The sequence below is a fragment of the Ranitomeya imitator genome, chromosome 4, assembly GCF_032444005.1.
Source record: "Ranitomeya imitator isolate aRanImi1 chromosome 4, aRanImi1.pri, whole genome shotgun sequence".
NCBI classification, from domain to species: domain Eukaryota; kingdom Metazoa; phylum Chordata; class Amphibia; order Anura; family Dendrobatidae; genus Ranitomeya; species Ranitomeya imitator.
Window position 1 is genome coordinate 647,576,618 of NC_091285.1, and position 13,113 is coordinate 647,589,730.

The 13,113-nt window shown below is 50.6% G+C and overlaps 1 protein-coding gene and 1 non-coding gene across 2 annotated transcripts; one reads left to right on the forward strand and one right to left on the reverse strand.

Moving 5' to 3' along the window:
• Positions 1-774: 774 nt before the first annotated feature.
• MAK16 (MAK16 homolog) lies at positions 775-9,890 on the reverse strand. The gene is made up of 10 exons (XM_069767009.1): positions 9,765-9,890; positions 7,889-7,938; positions 7,413-7,522; positions 7,269-7,333; positions 5,716-5,867; positions 3,357-3,411; positions 3,180-3,254; positions 2,038-2,145; positions 1,610-1,675; positions 775-1,036 (listed from the first exon to the last, which is right to left on the reverse strand). The coding sequence occupies exons 1-10, from the start codon at positions 9,777-9,779 to the stop codon at positions 833-835; spliced, it is 900 nt and encodes a 299-aa protein (XP_069623110.1). The 5' UTR covers positions 9,780-9,890; the 3' UTR covers positions 775-832.
• Positions 9,891-10,271: 381 nt separating this feature from the next.
• Positions 10,272-10,366, forward strand: LOC138677757 (small nucleolar RNA U13). Its single transcript, XR_011321150.1, has one exon. It is a non-coding gene; the product is annotated as a small nucleolar RNA U13 (small nucleolar RNA).
• The last annotated feature ends 2,747 nt before the right edge of the window (positions 10,367-13,113 follow it).

Sequence of the window (13,113 nt, forward strand, 5' to 3'; positions counted from 1 at the left end):
GCTCATGCTGACTGCAGTGGACAATGATGTGAGCCGTCTTCAGCATGCGGCGCCTGAGAACAGTGCGAACTTTGTCGGCTCTTCTCAGGCGCCGGTATGTGTGACACTTATGTGGGACACAGTTGCCACACCTATGAAACACACGGATATCTCTGGTACTGGTTTTTCCAGTACTGGAAATATCAGGATGTGTGAAGTCCATAGGGATAGTATAAATGGCGGCATGTAATATTCAGTCTGTAGGAGCTGGACCAGCTCTGTAACACAGAGCTCAATACATTTTAACGTTTTGGACATTAGACTAGTTTCCCTGGAGCCCAATTTTGTTTCCCTTATCTGGCTCTCTCATGGAGGTGCAGAGGGCGTAGCTGCAGCGTGGAGGATTAATCTGTTGAAGCACAACTGATCTAAGTGAGAAGAAGCCACTTACCTCTAACCTCTACTCAGACGTATTGGTTGATCTGCACAAGGCGCTTTCCATCTGTTTTTCTCCCATAAACGAAAACGATTATGGCAGCACTAGCACTTTGTCTCCTCCTAACCTGGCTGCTGTGACCATGCTGTTCCCCATACCTATGGTGCTACCTGACGCTGTTCTGCACCTTACATATCAGCAGCCACCAGACCGTGTCAGGTATCTATGCCACCAGATGTGAGGGCCATAAGGTGTACACGACTGCCTTAATGGCTTTCCTTCCAAACATCACCAGTGACCAAGACTTGGGAGAACAGAGTAAAATCAGTTGCGGCTTTACATTAAACTATTGCTGATGGTGGCGTCATCCAGAGGATAGATTTATTTATAAAAAGCAGTCCGGTGGATCCCCAGTCCTCAGGTGGCTTGTGCCTTGTTCTGTGGCTCAGTCTCTTGCTCGTACTCGATCTCCACGTAGGCTCTCTTTCTGATCGCTCCTTTCAGAGGCGTCTTGCCTTTAGATTTTCCGTTTGATGTCTTTGCTTTATCTACTTCTTCCTCGTCCTCAGACTCCTGTTCACTGGATTCTTTCTCCTCATCGCTGCCCAATTTATCCATATCCTGCAGAGAGAATGGAAAAAAAATAAATAAATTGTGACGCTGATAAAATGTGGCCAGAGTCTATGACCCGTGGCAGGAGAGGGCAGTTTCGCTGCAGCGCTTCGCGCCCGTCCAGGGTTACAGTTTACATGTAAAGGGCACTCAAATTCCCATAACGTGGTGGTGGCTCATGGGAGGCAAAATTGGGCTAGAGATCTAGATTGTATAAAGAGGGGGAAAACTAAGTCTAAATAAAAGAAAGGGAGTGGAGACTGGTATCTTTTAACCCTTTAATGAGAGCTAATATGCATTTTACCAGTGGTCTAAGGCCGGGATCACACATGCGAGAAATACGTCCGAGTCTCGCATGGTAATCCCCAGCATTGCCGCCGTCACTCAGGAGCGGAGAGTGCGCCTGCATAGCAATATATGGAGCCGCACGCTCCGCTCCAGAGAGACGGTGGCAGTGTCGGGGATTACCATGCGAGACTCGGACGTATTTCTCGCATGTGTGATCCCGGCCTTAGGGCCCTTGTCATAGAGGTGCTGTGATGTGCTGCACCCGGCTTGTCAATGGTCGTCTTCCAACCTTACCTCAAAGTCGCTCAGGTCACTTTCTTCCACGTCTTCGTCTTCCACATACTCTCTCTTACCACTGTCCTGAAAAGAAAAAGGCAAAAAGGTTAAATATTCTTGTACAGAATCACGCGACTCCCGGCATAACACATCGGTAGTCCAGGAAAGCGATTGGGGGTTTGCATAGTCTGACCCAAAATGGAAGGGACTGAAAAACGGTAGAATAATAATAACAGCCTTTGTACATAAGCAGAACGGAATGGAATATGGCCGTATTCCCACTGTGGACATGGCTGCATTTTTATAGCAGAACCCAGATGTCTCACACGTGTTCTCCGCAGATCCGGCCTTTTGTGCTGCATATAGGTCATGCTGTGGATGTTAATGTGATTATGTGGAGAACTATATCCAGGACTTAACACATTGAGTCTACAACTCATACATACTTCGTCGTCGTCTTCCTCCTCCTCTTCATCCTCAGAGTCGCTTGCTGCTTCCTGATGCTCCAAGGCTTTGTCAAAGGCTTGAATTGGGAAGTTGTAGATATCTCCATACTGTGAAGAAATATTACACAGATGACATCTCTAGCCAATAATAATAATGTCCCCCCACATGCACCTTCATATGGTAATGACACTGCCGGTGTCCTGTGCTGCGGCAGAACAGGTGATCAGCTGTCCAATGGAGGCTTCCTCGTTTCATCCTTCTGATGATCGTGGCCTGGTCAAAGAGGTCTCCCCTGTAGAGTTGGGTCATCAAGTGATTGAGGATTGGAAACAAGCCGTCTGAGATCAGCCGTGGGGACATTAAAGCGGCCTGTACAACAATCCTGCGGTTGGGGCACACGGAGCTTTAGAGTGCAGGACTGCTCCAAAGAAGACCCTGAAAATATCCCTTAAAATATGCTTGAGAGACTCTTCCTATTCAGAACTACTCCAGATTCAGTGTTTTGATAACCGCATGGTGAGGATAGAAGAGCATGTCGCTTCTGTGCCGCATCTGATGGAATCCTCACTAAACTAGGTACAGTCTAATCAGGAAGCTGCAAAAAAAAAGCTGCAAAATGGCTCCAGGAAACAAAAAGTTGGGGTGTGATGCACTTACAGCTTCTCAGCCTCTGGCATCATCATGCCCAAATGCACTTTCAGACAGAACTTCTAAAACGCGACTTCTTGCTCCTGGATCAGCGCTTTTGGGTCATAAAGAGTAACTTTTGGCTCATCGTGCCTTGTAATAACATTTTGTGCATATCTGAGATGCCTTTGCATCAAAAAATGAAACCTATGCCCGCCGTGAGCTGTCGTAGAGCAGCCTCCTGGTACACAATATAGCAACTTGTCTGGCAGCGATCGCCGCGCCTTTTTAATAAACCACATCAGCTTTATTTTTTTTCACAGGGTGGAGGAAAAATGTCTGGACCGGCACTGAGGTTTAGCCCAAAATACCACATTCAATAAATCTAGCAGTTTTGTGACCCCACTCTCTTGATATAGAGGGGCTGATAATTCTTTTCCCCCAACTTAGTGCGTCCAGGCCCAAATGGGATGAAGTCCAGTACGCCGGCTCGATTCCCCATCCCCCATCTTACCGCTCCCTGCTTCAGACGCTCCAGCAGCTCCTTCTCTATGGCATTGTCCAGCTGAGCGGCCACCAGGGCTTTTTCCTGAAATTAAACGTTGACTATTAACATGGAGATGAACACACAAGAATTTAAGGACAGCTGCATCCTCCTGCTATAAGGGACATAAGAAAGCCTAGTACTGACCTCTCTCCTCCTTTCTCGTCGTTCCACCTTCTTGCTCAGTGGGACTAGTTTACGTCTTCAGGGTTAAGAAAACAAAAGGTCAATTTTACAGCCGAGAACATAATTAAAAAGCACTAAAGCTACAACAAATCTGGTTGGATCTACAACGTTGGGAGTCGGCAGTGCACAGAATCCCTAGATATTAACCTCTTCACGACACATGACATAATTGAGGGCGCCAATGGGTTGTCATGACAGTCAGGAATCTGCTGATGACCCTCGTGCCTGTCATTATGATCCTACTGTGTTCATAAAAGATTGTGATTTCTGCTGTTATAGATTTACTCCCATACATAATAGGTACTGCTGTTAAGGTACCGTCACACTAGACGATATCGCTAGCGATCCGTGACGTTGCAGCGTCCTGGCTAGCGATATCGTCCAGTGTGACACGCAGCAGCGATCAGGATCCTGCTGGGAGATCGCTGGTCGGGGAAGAAAGTCCAGAACTTTGTTTCGTCGCTGGATCTCCTGCTGACATCGCTGGATCGGCATGTGTGACACCGATTCAGCGATGTCTTCGCTGGTAACCAGGGTAAACATCGGGTTACTAAGCGCAGGGCCGCACCCGCTCCTGACGAAGCCACTCCTAGTGGCGATACGCGTGGGGCTTCAGCCCCCTGGACCTCTGTGTATACTTGGTATTTGGTCGTGCTCTACTGGTATCTTTTGCACGTAGATGGCAGTACAGTGTCCCTCCTCTCTTTGAGGGCTCTATACAGACAATTTTTGTCTTATTTTTTACTGTGTTAGGATTGGCAGTATGCACCTGCGTTGTTTGGGATTGTGCATGCCTCAGGAGGTTCGGATAATTTCTGACCTCTGGTTCTATATGTGGGGTTATGCGCATGCATAGTGTTTTTTTATCATAGACACTGTGCATTTGCCCTTTATTGGCGTCTATCTGCTCTTATCCGCTCGCAAGAGATACATTTGTTGTTATACTTGTATGGGTATACTTTTACATCTATATATTGGTATCTTATTATCAGGTTATGTCGTACTAGCCACTCTTGAATCTGTACCTCTATGTGTACTTATTTGGGATATATAAAAAAATAAAAAAAGAATATTTGGTTTACACACTATATATTCCTCACTAAATATGTATGTACATACCTGACATTGTTGTATATATACCTATCATTGTGTGCTGCGAGCTGGACCAGGGGTTAATAGATGTACTCCATTTTTTGCTGCTATTATTCTTATGTTTATACACATGTTTTGAATCATTCTATCATTTGTATATATGTGCAGGTAGAGCAGCTGTGTCTGCCATTGACTTTGTCATTTATAAGCTTATAGTGTTGTATAATACATGTCCAGGGGGGGGTTCCTTATTGGAATCCTTGATGACCTATTCTTTGTTTTAAATGTTTTTAAATTGTAGTGGTTTGTTTTGTGTGTTGGTCGATAATAAAATTATTTAGCTTATTTTCATATTTCTTTATTATTGTGTGATGGTTCCCCTTTTTGGATAGCATGACATCTTTTTCTTGGTTCTTGCTATGTGTACTATAGGTCATGCTCTGGGTTGAACCTCGTTCCTTTGGTATTAGGTTGGATGGTGCCCTCCATTTCTTTGTCTATACCGATGTTTACCCTGGTTACCATCGTTAAAGTAAAAAAACAACCACTACATACTTACCTACCGCTGTCTGTCCCCGGCGCTGTGCTTCTCTGCTCTGGCTGTGAGCGCCGGGCAGCCGGAAAGCAGAGCGGTGACGTCACCGTTCTGCTTTCCGGCCGCTGTGCTCACAGCCAGAGCAGAGAAGCACAGCGCCGAGGACAGACCGCGGTAGGTAAGTATGTAGTGTTTGTTTTTTTTTACTTTAACGATGGTAACCAGGGTAAACATCGGGTTACTAAGCGCGGCCCTGCACTTAGTAACCCGATGTTTACCCTGGTTACCGGCATCGTTGGTCGCTGGAGAGCGGTCTGTGTGACAGCTCTCCAGCGACGCTGCAGCGATCCGGATCGTTGTCGGTATCGCTGCAGCGTCGCTTAGTGTGACGGTACCTTTAGCCCTATATAGGATTAAAGGGGTGTTTACATATGCAGACAACTACTGGTGGTTCTTGGGTGGACGGGGAACCTGACAGGTTCCCTTTAAAAAAAACCCAAAAAAACATGTTTGGTATCTATGTACTTTTACTGATCTGGAGACTCATAAAACTCACTAAAGTTGCAGAATATGATTAATATTAATTGCATATCAATCAATCAATTAAATCATCAAAATTTACAATACACCTAACGAGGGTCCGGCAGCGAGCGACCCCATAACCGCCCACATCTGGCTACGAGTCGGACTTACTGTCTCCGGAGGGTGAGTTTGCGGATCCGGATCAGGTACTGGGTGATTTTGGTGAACCGCTGCTTGCACTTGTGTCTGATGAACCGGGGCCAGTAGATCAGGTTCTCATCGATCTGCTGCAGCGCTTGCTCATAGTTCTTGCTCAGACGCACCTGCCGAGGACAATAGCTTTAAATTACTAAATACGTACGAATGTGAGGGGTCACGGAAGAAAGTCTGGATGTGGCTGTATCACCTTCCTGCGAAAAGACTTAAAAAAAAAAAAAAGGCCTTTTCGCGGAAGCGTTGCACGGCGCGGGCTTGGAAGCTAAACTCTATACACAGTGGGTGCCGGCTGTGCATACAGCTGTCACCCAACAGCATTAGTTTACACCCTTTGATGCTGGGTCCTGGGTGACTGCAGCATTTAAGTAGTCAGGAGGGGAAGCTCAGGAAATAAGTTATGGACCACATCGCTAACCCTTAAAAGGCTGAGGTTTTTGTTCGCCTCTCCGCATTTAAGCAACCATACATTTTTCCACACTAATGTCGCTGTTTGATGAAATAAATTATTTTTTCTGTGACATTTACATCATTTTTTTCCCCCATATTTTTTATTACATTATTTTTACAACGTATAATACACAGTTATTGTTTTGCGTTGCCGATGCTTCCTTCCACTGTGGAGAAGGCAGCGCTTTTTGGACCCTCTTTGTACCGATCGGCTAGATTGCAGCAGCGACATTATAACACCACGCTGCGCACTTGGGGCCCACATCGGTACGGTCACAAGACGGTGGGTGGTCAGGATAGAGGTGGAAGCACATGGACAATCAATGAAATTATTGTGACCCTTTTAAGTGGTTGTAGAGATTCACAGCGGCATCTGCATGGTTAGAGCGGTGATCGGAGCACAGCCGGCACCGGCCCGGTATGGAGGGGGCACCGTGCAGGGTAACGTATGTATACCCTGGTCTCATATAATTGTTTTCTTGTGTCCACAAGACTGGGGAGGCCTCCACCCCTCTTTTTTTGAGCTGTGCGCACAGGAGCCGTTCTGTCCAGTGTGTCCACATGGACATTCCTTTTCTGAATCCTGCTCATACAGGTATTGTACATATGACCAGGTTTTAAATACATCAGATAGGGATTACATACATTAGTTAGGACTGCTCTGATATGGGTATACCTTGACGTTTGGTAGAGTGGCTTAATATACATTTTTTGCAAAAAACGTATCAACCAAATACCCTGTTTTCCATCTTTTTACTAGCACTTGCTGTCCACTGTGATTTTTTTGCAACAGTGTGTTTTTGGTTTTACTGTGCTTTTTTGTGTTTTCAAGTCTCTTGGTGGTGTGAACATGTCTCTACAGGCTTGTTCACTGTGCGCGCAGCTCATGTGTTCTGGTCTCGTATGTATACTGTTTAGCTCAGGGGTTGTGCAGTGAACCCGATTTCTGCAGCAAGCCGAGCACACTACTGGAAAGGTAAGCAGACAGACGGCAGTGGACTGACTGTGTCCGGTATTGGTGTATGTAGCCTGTTTTGGGGTGCGGGCTTTTCTGCACTTACCCTTTCCCACAAGCGAGCCGGAAATGCCGCCCTCTCTATGGTCTTCATGTACAAGTAGCAGATACCTGCGGGTAACAGACAGGTCAGATTCTCCGCGCCTTCCTCTGCGCTCAGGGTGTAAGGTCAGCAGCCCCTAACATTTACCTTTCTCTTCTTTAATGGTGGCGTACTGGCTGTTAGCGAGAGGACAGGACGCGCGGTTACACTGGCCGGTAATGTTGTCTTCGCTCCGGCAGAAATTCTGAGTCTTTGTCCTACAAAATATTAGCACTGGTTACACAGGATCGCGGAAAGCCAGCGATAGCGTCTCATTCAGCAAATGTGATTTGTCTATTGATCTCCTCCATTGTTTCATGGCCAGAGGGGCTTCACACCCAGAGCGATGGAGGTTTATCACGGCAGAAGGGGGGAGGCTCCTGCTGCAGCCGGCTGCCTTACAGCCAGACACAGGAGACAATGTAGAGAGGCTGAAAACATTACACATGGCCAAGAATGGACAACTGGTGCAGCGGTCAGACCCCCAGTGATCACTGGTGCACCACTGGATAGGCGCTGCTGGAAATGTTGTCGGGAGACTTAAAGAACGGCCATTGGCTGAACACATGGGAAAATTCACTTACTTTATCTTGAAGGAACAAAACTGTTTATTTCCCACGATGTCCCAGATAACCTGGAAGGGAAGAGACAAGATAAAGGCAGAGAAACAAAACAGCGGAAACTGCGAGATAGAGGAGGAAACAGCAGGAATCAGAAGGATTCAATGCACTAGATAGGTCAGCCGAGCCTGCCGCCATCATCATGTGACTGTCCCCCAATATAAGGGGCATAACGTGGTGCCGATGACACTGTGCCAACAAACACCTGCCGGGACGCAGACATGATCTGCAGACTGAGAACAAACGCGGGGTCACAATGTCAGAAAACGTGAGCGGAGCCAGAATACCCCACTAAAGAGACATCACAACAGCCGCTCGGCGCCCCCCCCCATCAGGAACAGCAGGTCGGTGTCGCCCCCCATCGTGAACGGATGATCGGTGCCGCACCCATCAGGAACATCCGGTCGGTGTCGCACCCCCATCGTGAACAGCCGGTCGGTGTTGCCCCCCATCAGGAACAGCCGGTCGGTGTCGCCCCCCTCCCCCATCAGGAACAGCCGGCCGGTGTCGCCCCCCCATCAGGAACAGCCGGTCGGTGTCGCCCCCCCATCAGGAACAGCCGGTCGGTGTCGCCCTCCCATCAGGAACAGCCGGTCGGTGTCGCCCCCCCATCAGGAACAGCCGGTCGGTGTCGCCCCCCCATCAGGAACAGCCGGTCGGTGTCGCCCCCCCTTCAGGAACAGCCGGTCGGTGTCGCCCCCCCATCAGGAACAGCCGGTCGGTGTCGCCCCCCCCTTCAGGAACAGCCGGTCGGTGTCGCCCCCCCTTCAGGAACAGCCGGTCGGTGTCGCCCCCCCTTCAGGAACAGCCGGTCGGTGTCGCCCCCCCTTCAGGAACAGCCGGTCGGTGTCGCCCCCCCATCAGGAACAGCCGGTCGGTGTCGCCCCCCCATCAGGAACAGCCGGTCGGTGTCGCCCCCCCTTCAGGAACAGCCGGTCGGTGTCGCCCCCCCATCAGGAACAGCCGGTCGGTGTCGCCCCCCCCTTCAGGAACATCCGGTCGGTGTCGCCCCCCCTTCAGGAACAGCCGGTCGGTGTCGCCCCCCCATCAGGAACAGCCGGTCGGTGTCGCCCCCCCCTTCAGGAACATCCGGTCGGTGTCGCCCCCCCTTCAGGAACAGCCGGTCGGTGTCGCCCCCCCTTCAGGAACAGCCGGTCGGTGTCGCCCCCCCATCAGGAACAGCCGGTCGGTGTCGCCCCCCCATCAGGAACAGCCGGTCGGTGTCGCCCCCCCCATCAGGAACAGCCGGTCGGTGTCGCCCCCCCATCAGGAACAGCCGGTCGGTGTCGCCCCCCCCCTTCAGGAACATCCGGTCGGTGTCGCCCCCCCTTCAGGAACAGCCGGTCGGTGTCGCCCCCCCCATCAGGAACAGCCGGTCGGTGTCGCCCCCCCCTTCAGGAACATCCGGTCGGTGTCGCCCCCCCTTCAGGAACAGCCGGTCGGTGTCGCCCCCCCATCAGGAACAGCCGGTCGGTGTCGCCCCCCCCTTCAGGAACAGCCGGTCGGTGTCGCCCCCCCATCAGGAACAGCCGGTCGGTGTCGCCCCCCCATCGGGCATGGATGATCGGTGTCGCCCCCCACAGATCTGGTATTTATGACCTGTCCGCATGGCAAAGTACCAGACAGTCCCTGTAAGTCGCCGTACAGGGACGTCAGTGTGAAAAGAAACAAGTAATATAATAATCCCCCTGGATGCAAAAGTCTGTGCCCCCCTTTTGGTCACGTGAAAAAAGACCCATGAATCCGACCCGGGCGCCCGAGTGATCCCTGCCAGCCTTCCTGCCGTACAGTAACGTCCGCGCTCAGTAATCTGCCGCACAGGCGCCGCTTCCTTCCTTACATCGTCGTGCTGCATCTCGGCGGCGACAAGTTATTCCTTCTCCTCCCCGGGAACCGCACTGTAAACGCGTGTAGCCCTCAGCGAGCCGCCATCTGTAAAAGGACCGGATCTCGCGAGAGCTACGTCACTTCCGCGAGGAAGAAAACCAAATCCCCATCCAGGATTGCGGACGGAGACTGCCATTGGTCAACTCGCTGCATATATTAGCATATGTGATGACCACGGCAGACGATGACTGCCATTGGTCAATGTGCTGCATACATTAGCATGTGTAATGAACACGGCGGACGATGACTGCGATTGGTTAATTCTCTGCATATATTAACATATGTAATATTTTACTGTAAAATCTTTATTTAACAGTGAATATTCCTATAGACAGCCAAACTTGATTACAGGACGAGTCATGTGACCGCGCTCTATCACGTGACGTGTCTGTGGCAAAGTCGCCCTAATCAGAGTGGCGGGTGTCCGCTCCCGGGGTGATGCCGCGCCCGGTGCTCGCCGATCCTTCTGGTTCAGAAGTGTGATGATTGGGAGCTCACACGGCTGTGTGACATGTGCGGCCTCCTTGTTACGACTGGCACATTACCCTTCTGATCCTGGACCGGGGGATCAGCGGCGCGAAGTGAGAGAATGTGATGTCCAATCAGCGTGCATCTTACATCGCTGTGTGAAACGTTCTCTGATTGGTCGGGGTTGTAAGTAATGTGAGGGGGTTTTTAGTGGGTAACTTTTATTTGCTTTTTTTTTAGTTTATATTTTACTGGCCTAATTAGGTTTCTAGATGCCACCTGTCCTATAGAGGTCTCTGTCAGACCAGCGTCCCTTCCCCACCCAGTGCACTGAGATCCTGGGGCTGGGGGGATCACCACAGCAGAAGTCCCCCCACTCTTCTCTGGCTCCTCAGGGGAGGAGCTCCATGAGCCTGTGCTGTGATTGGTGCCCTCATTGCCCAGCCTGGGCCCCTGCCAGACTCCTCCATCTACTGCCGCTAATGGAAGAAAACTGCTGTGAGGCCAGAAGACGGAGGAGAAGCCGCTTCCACGTGCTCTGTGTGGGGGAGGGGGACTTGGCTATATACTGCGTGTATGGGGGAGGGGGACTTGGCTATATACTGCGTGTATGGGGGAGGGGGACTTGGCTATATACTGCGTGTATGGGGGAGGGGGACTTGGCTATATACTGCGTGTATGGGGGAGGGGGACTTGGCTATATACTGCGTGTATGGGGGAGGGGGACTTGGCTATATACTGCGTGTATGGGGGAGGGGGACTTGGCTATATACTGCGTGTATGGGGGAGGGGGACTTGGCTATATACTGCGTGTATGGGGGAGGGGGACTTGGCTATATACTGTGTGTGTGGGGGAGGGGGACTTGGCTATATACTGTGTGTGTGGGAGGGAGACTTGGCTATATACTGTGTGGGGGAGGGGGACTTGGCTATATACTGTGTGGGGGAGGGGGACTTGGCTATATACTGTGTGGGGGAGGGGGACTTGGCTATATACTGTGTGGGGGAGGGGGACTTGGCTATATACTGCGTGCTGTGTGTGGGGGAGGGGGACTTGGCTATATACTGCGTGCTGTGTGTGGGGGAGGGGGGACTTGGCTATATACTGTGTGGGGGAGGGGGACTTGGCTATATACTGCGTGCTGTGTGTGGGGGAGGGGGACTTGGCTATATACTGCGTGCTGTGTGTGGGGGAGGGGGGACTTGGCTATATACTGTGTGGGGGAGGGGGACCTGGCTATATACTGCGTGCTGTGTATGGGGGAGGGGGGACTTGGCTATATACTGCATACTGTGTGTAGGGGAGGGGGACTTGCTATATACTGCGTGTTGGGGGCTTGGCTATATTCTGCGTGTGGGGGAGGGGGGCTTGGCTATATTCTGCGTGTGGGGGACTTGGCTATATACTGCGTGTGTGGGGGAGGGGGACTTGGCTATATACTGCGTGCTGTGTATGGGGGAGGAGGACTTGGCTATATACTGTGTGTGGGGGAGGGGGACTTGGCTATATGCTGTGTGTATGGGGGAGGGGGACTTGGCTATATACTGCGTGCTGTGTATGGGGGAGGAGAACTTGGCTATATACTGCATACTGTGTATGGGGGAGGGGGACTTGGCTATATACTGCATACTGTGTATGGGGGGGGGGGACTTGGCTATATACTGCGTGCTGTGTATGGGGGAGGAGAACTTGGCTATATACTGTGTGTGGGGGAGGGGGACTTGGCTATATTCTGCGTGTGTGGGGGACTTGGCTATATACTGCATACTGTGTGGGGGAGGGGGGACTTGGCTATATACTGTGAATGGGGGAGGGGGACTTGGCTATATACTGCGTGCTGTGTATGGGGGAGGAGGACTTGGCTATATACTGTGTGTGGGGGAGGGGGACTTGGCTATATGCTGTGTGTATGGGGGAGGGGGACTTGGCTATATACTGCGTGCTGTGTGTGGGGGAGGAGAACTTGGCGATATACTGCGTGCTGTGTGTGGGGGAGGAGAACTTGGCGATATACTGTGTGTGGGGGAGGAGAACTTGGCGATATACTGTGTACACATAGCCTTAGGGTGCAGACAGTCGCCCATACTGATCGGACTGCGGACCACGGACTGGCTGCAGCTCTTGAACCAATAGTTGTATATTTCTATGAAGCTGTCGCGCTCGGGTCGGGGGACCTGTGGCCAGTCCGTGCACAGTGGTCCGAGCTCGCTCTGATTTATACGGTCATCCCTTAGAAACAGAAACCACTTCTCACAATATTCTTTCTCTCAATAGCCGTCCATGTTTATCAGAGACAGGAGGAATAGTTATCAGCAAGGGGTATGTATCTCTATAGTGATGAGCGAATATACTCGTTACTCGAGATTTCTCGAGCACGCTTGGGGGTCCTCGGGGGTATTTTTTTAGTGTTCGGAGATTTAGTTTTCATCGCCTCAGCTGAATGATTTACATCTGTTAGCCAGCATAAGTACATGTGGGGGTTGCTTGGGAATCCCCACATGTACTTATGCTGGCTAACAGATGTAAATCATTCAGCTGAGGCGATGAAAACTAAATCTCCGAACACTAAGGCTATGTTAACACGCTGCGGATTTTGCTGCGGGTCCACAGCAGTTTCCCATGCATTTACAGTACAATGTAAACCTATGGGAAACGCAATCCGCAGTGCACATGCTACGGAAAAAAAATGAGCGGAAACGCAGCGGTTTATATTTCACAGCATGTCCATTCTTTGTGCGGATTCCGCAGCGGTTTACATTTGCTCTATTATAGCAATCCGCAGGTGTAAAACTGCAGTGGAATCCGCACAAAATCCGCAGTAATTGCACAGGTA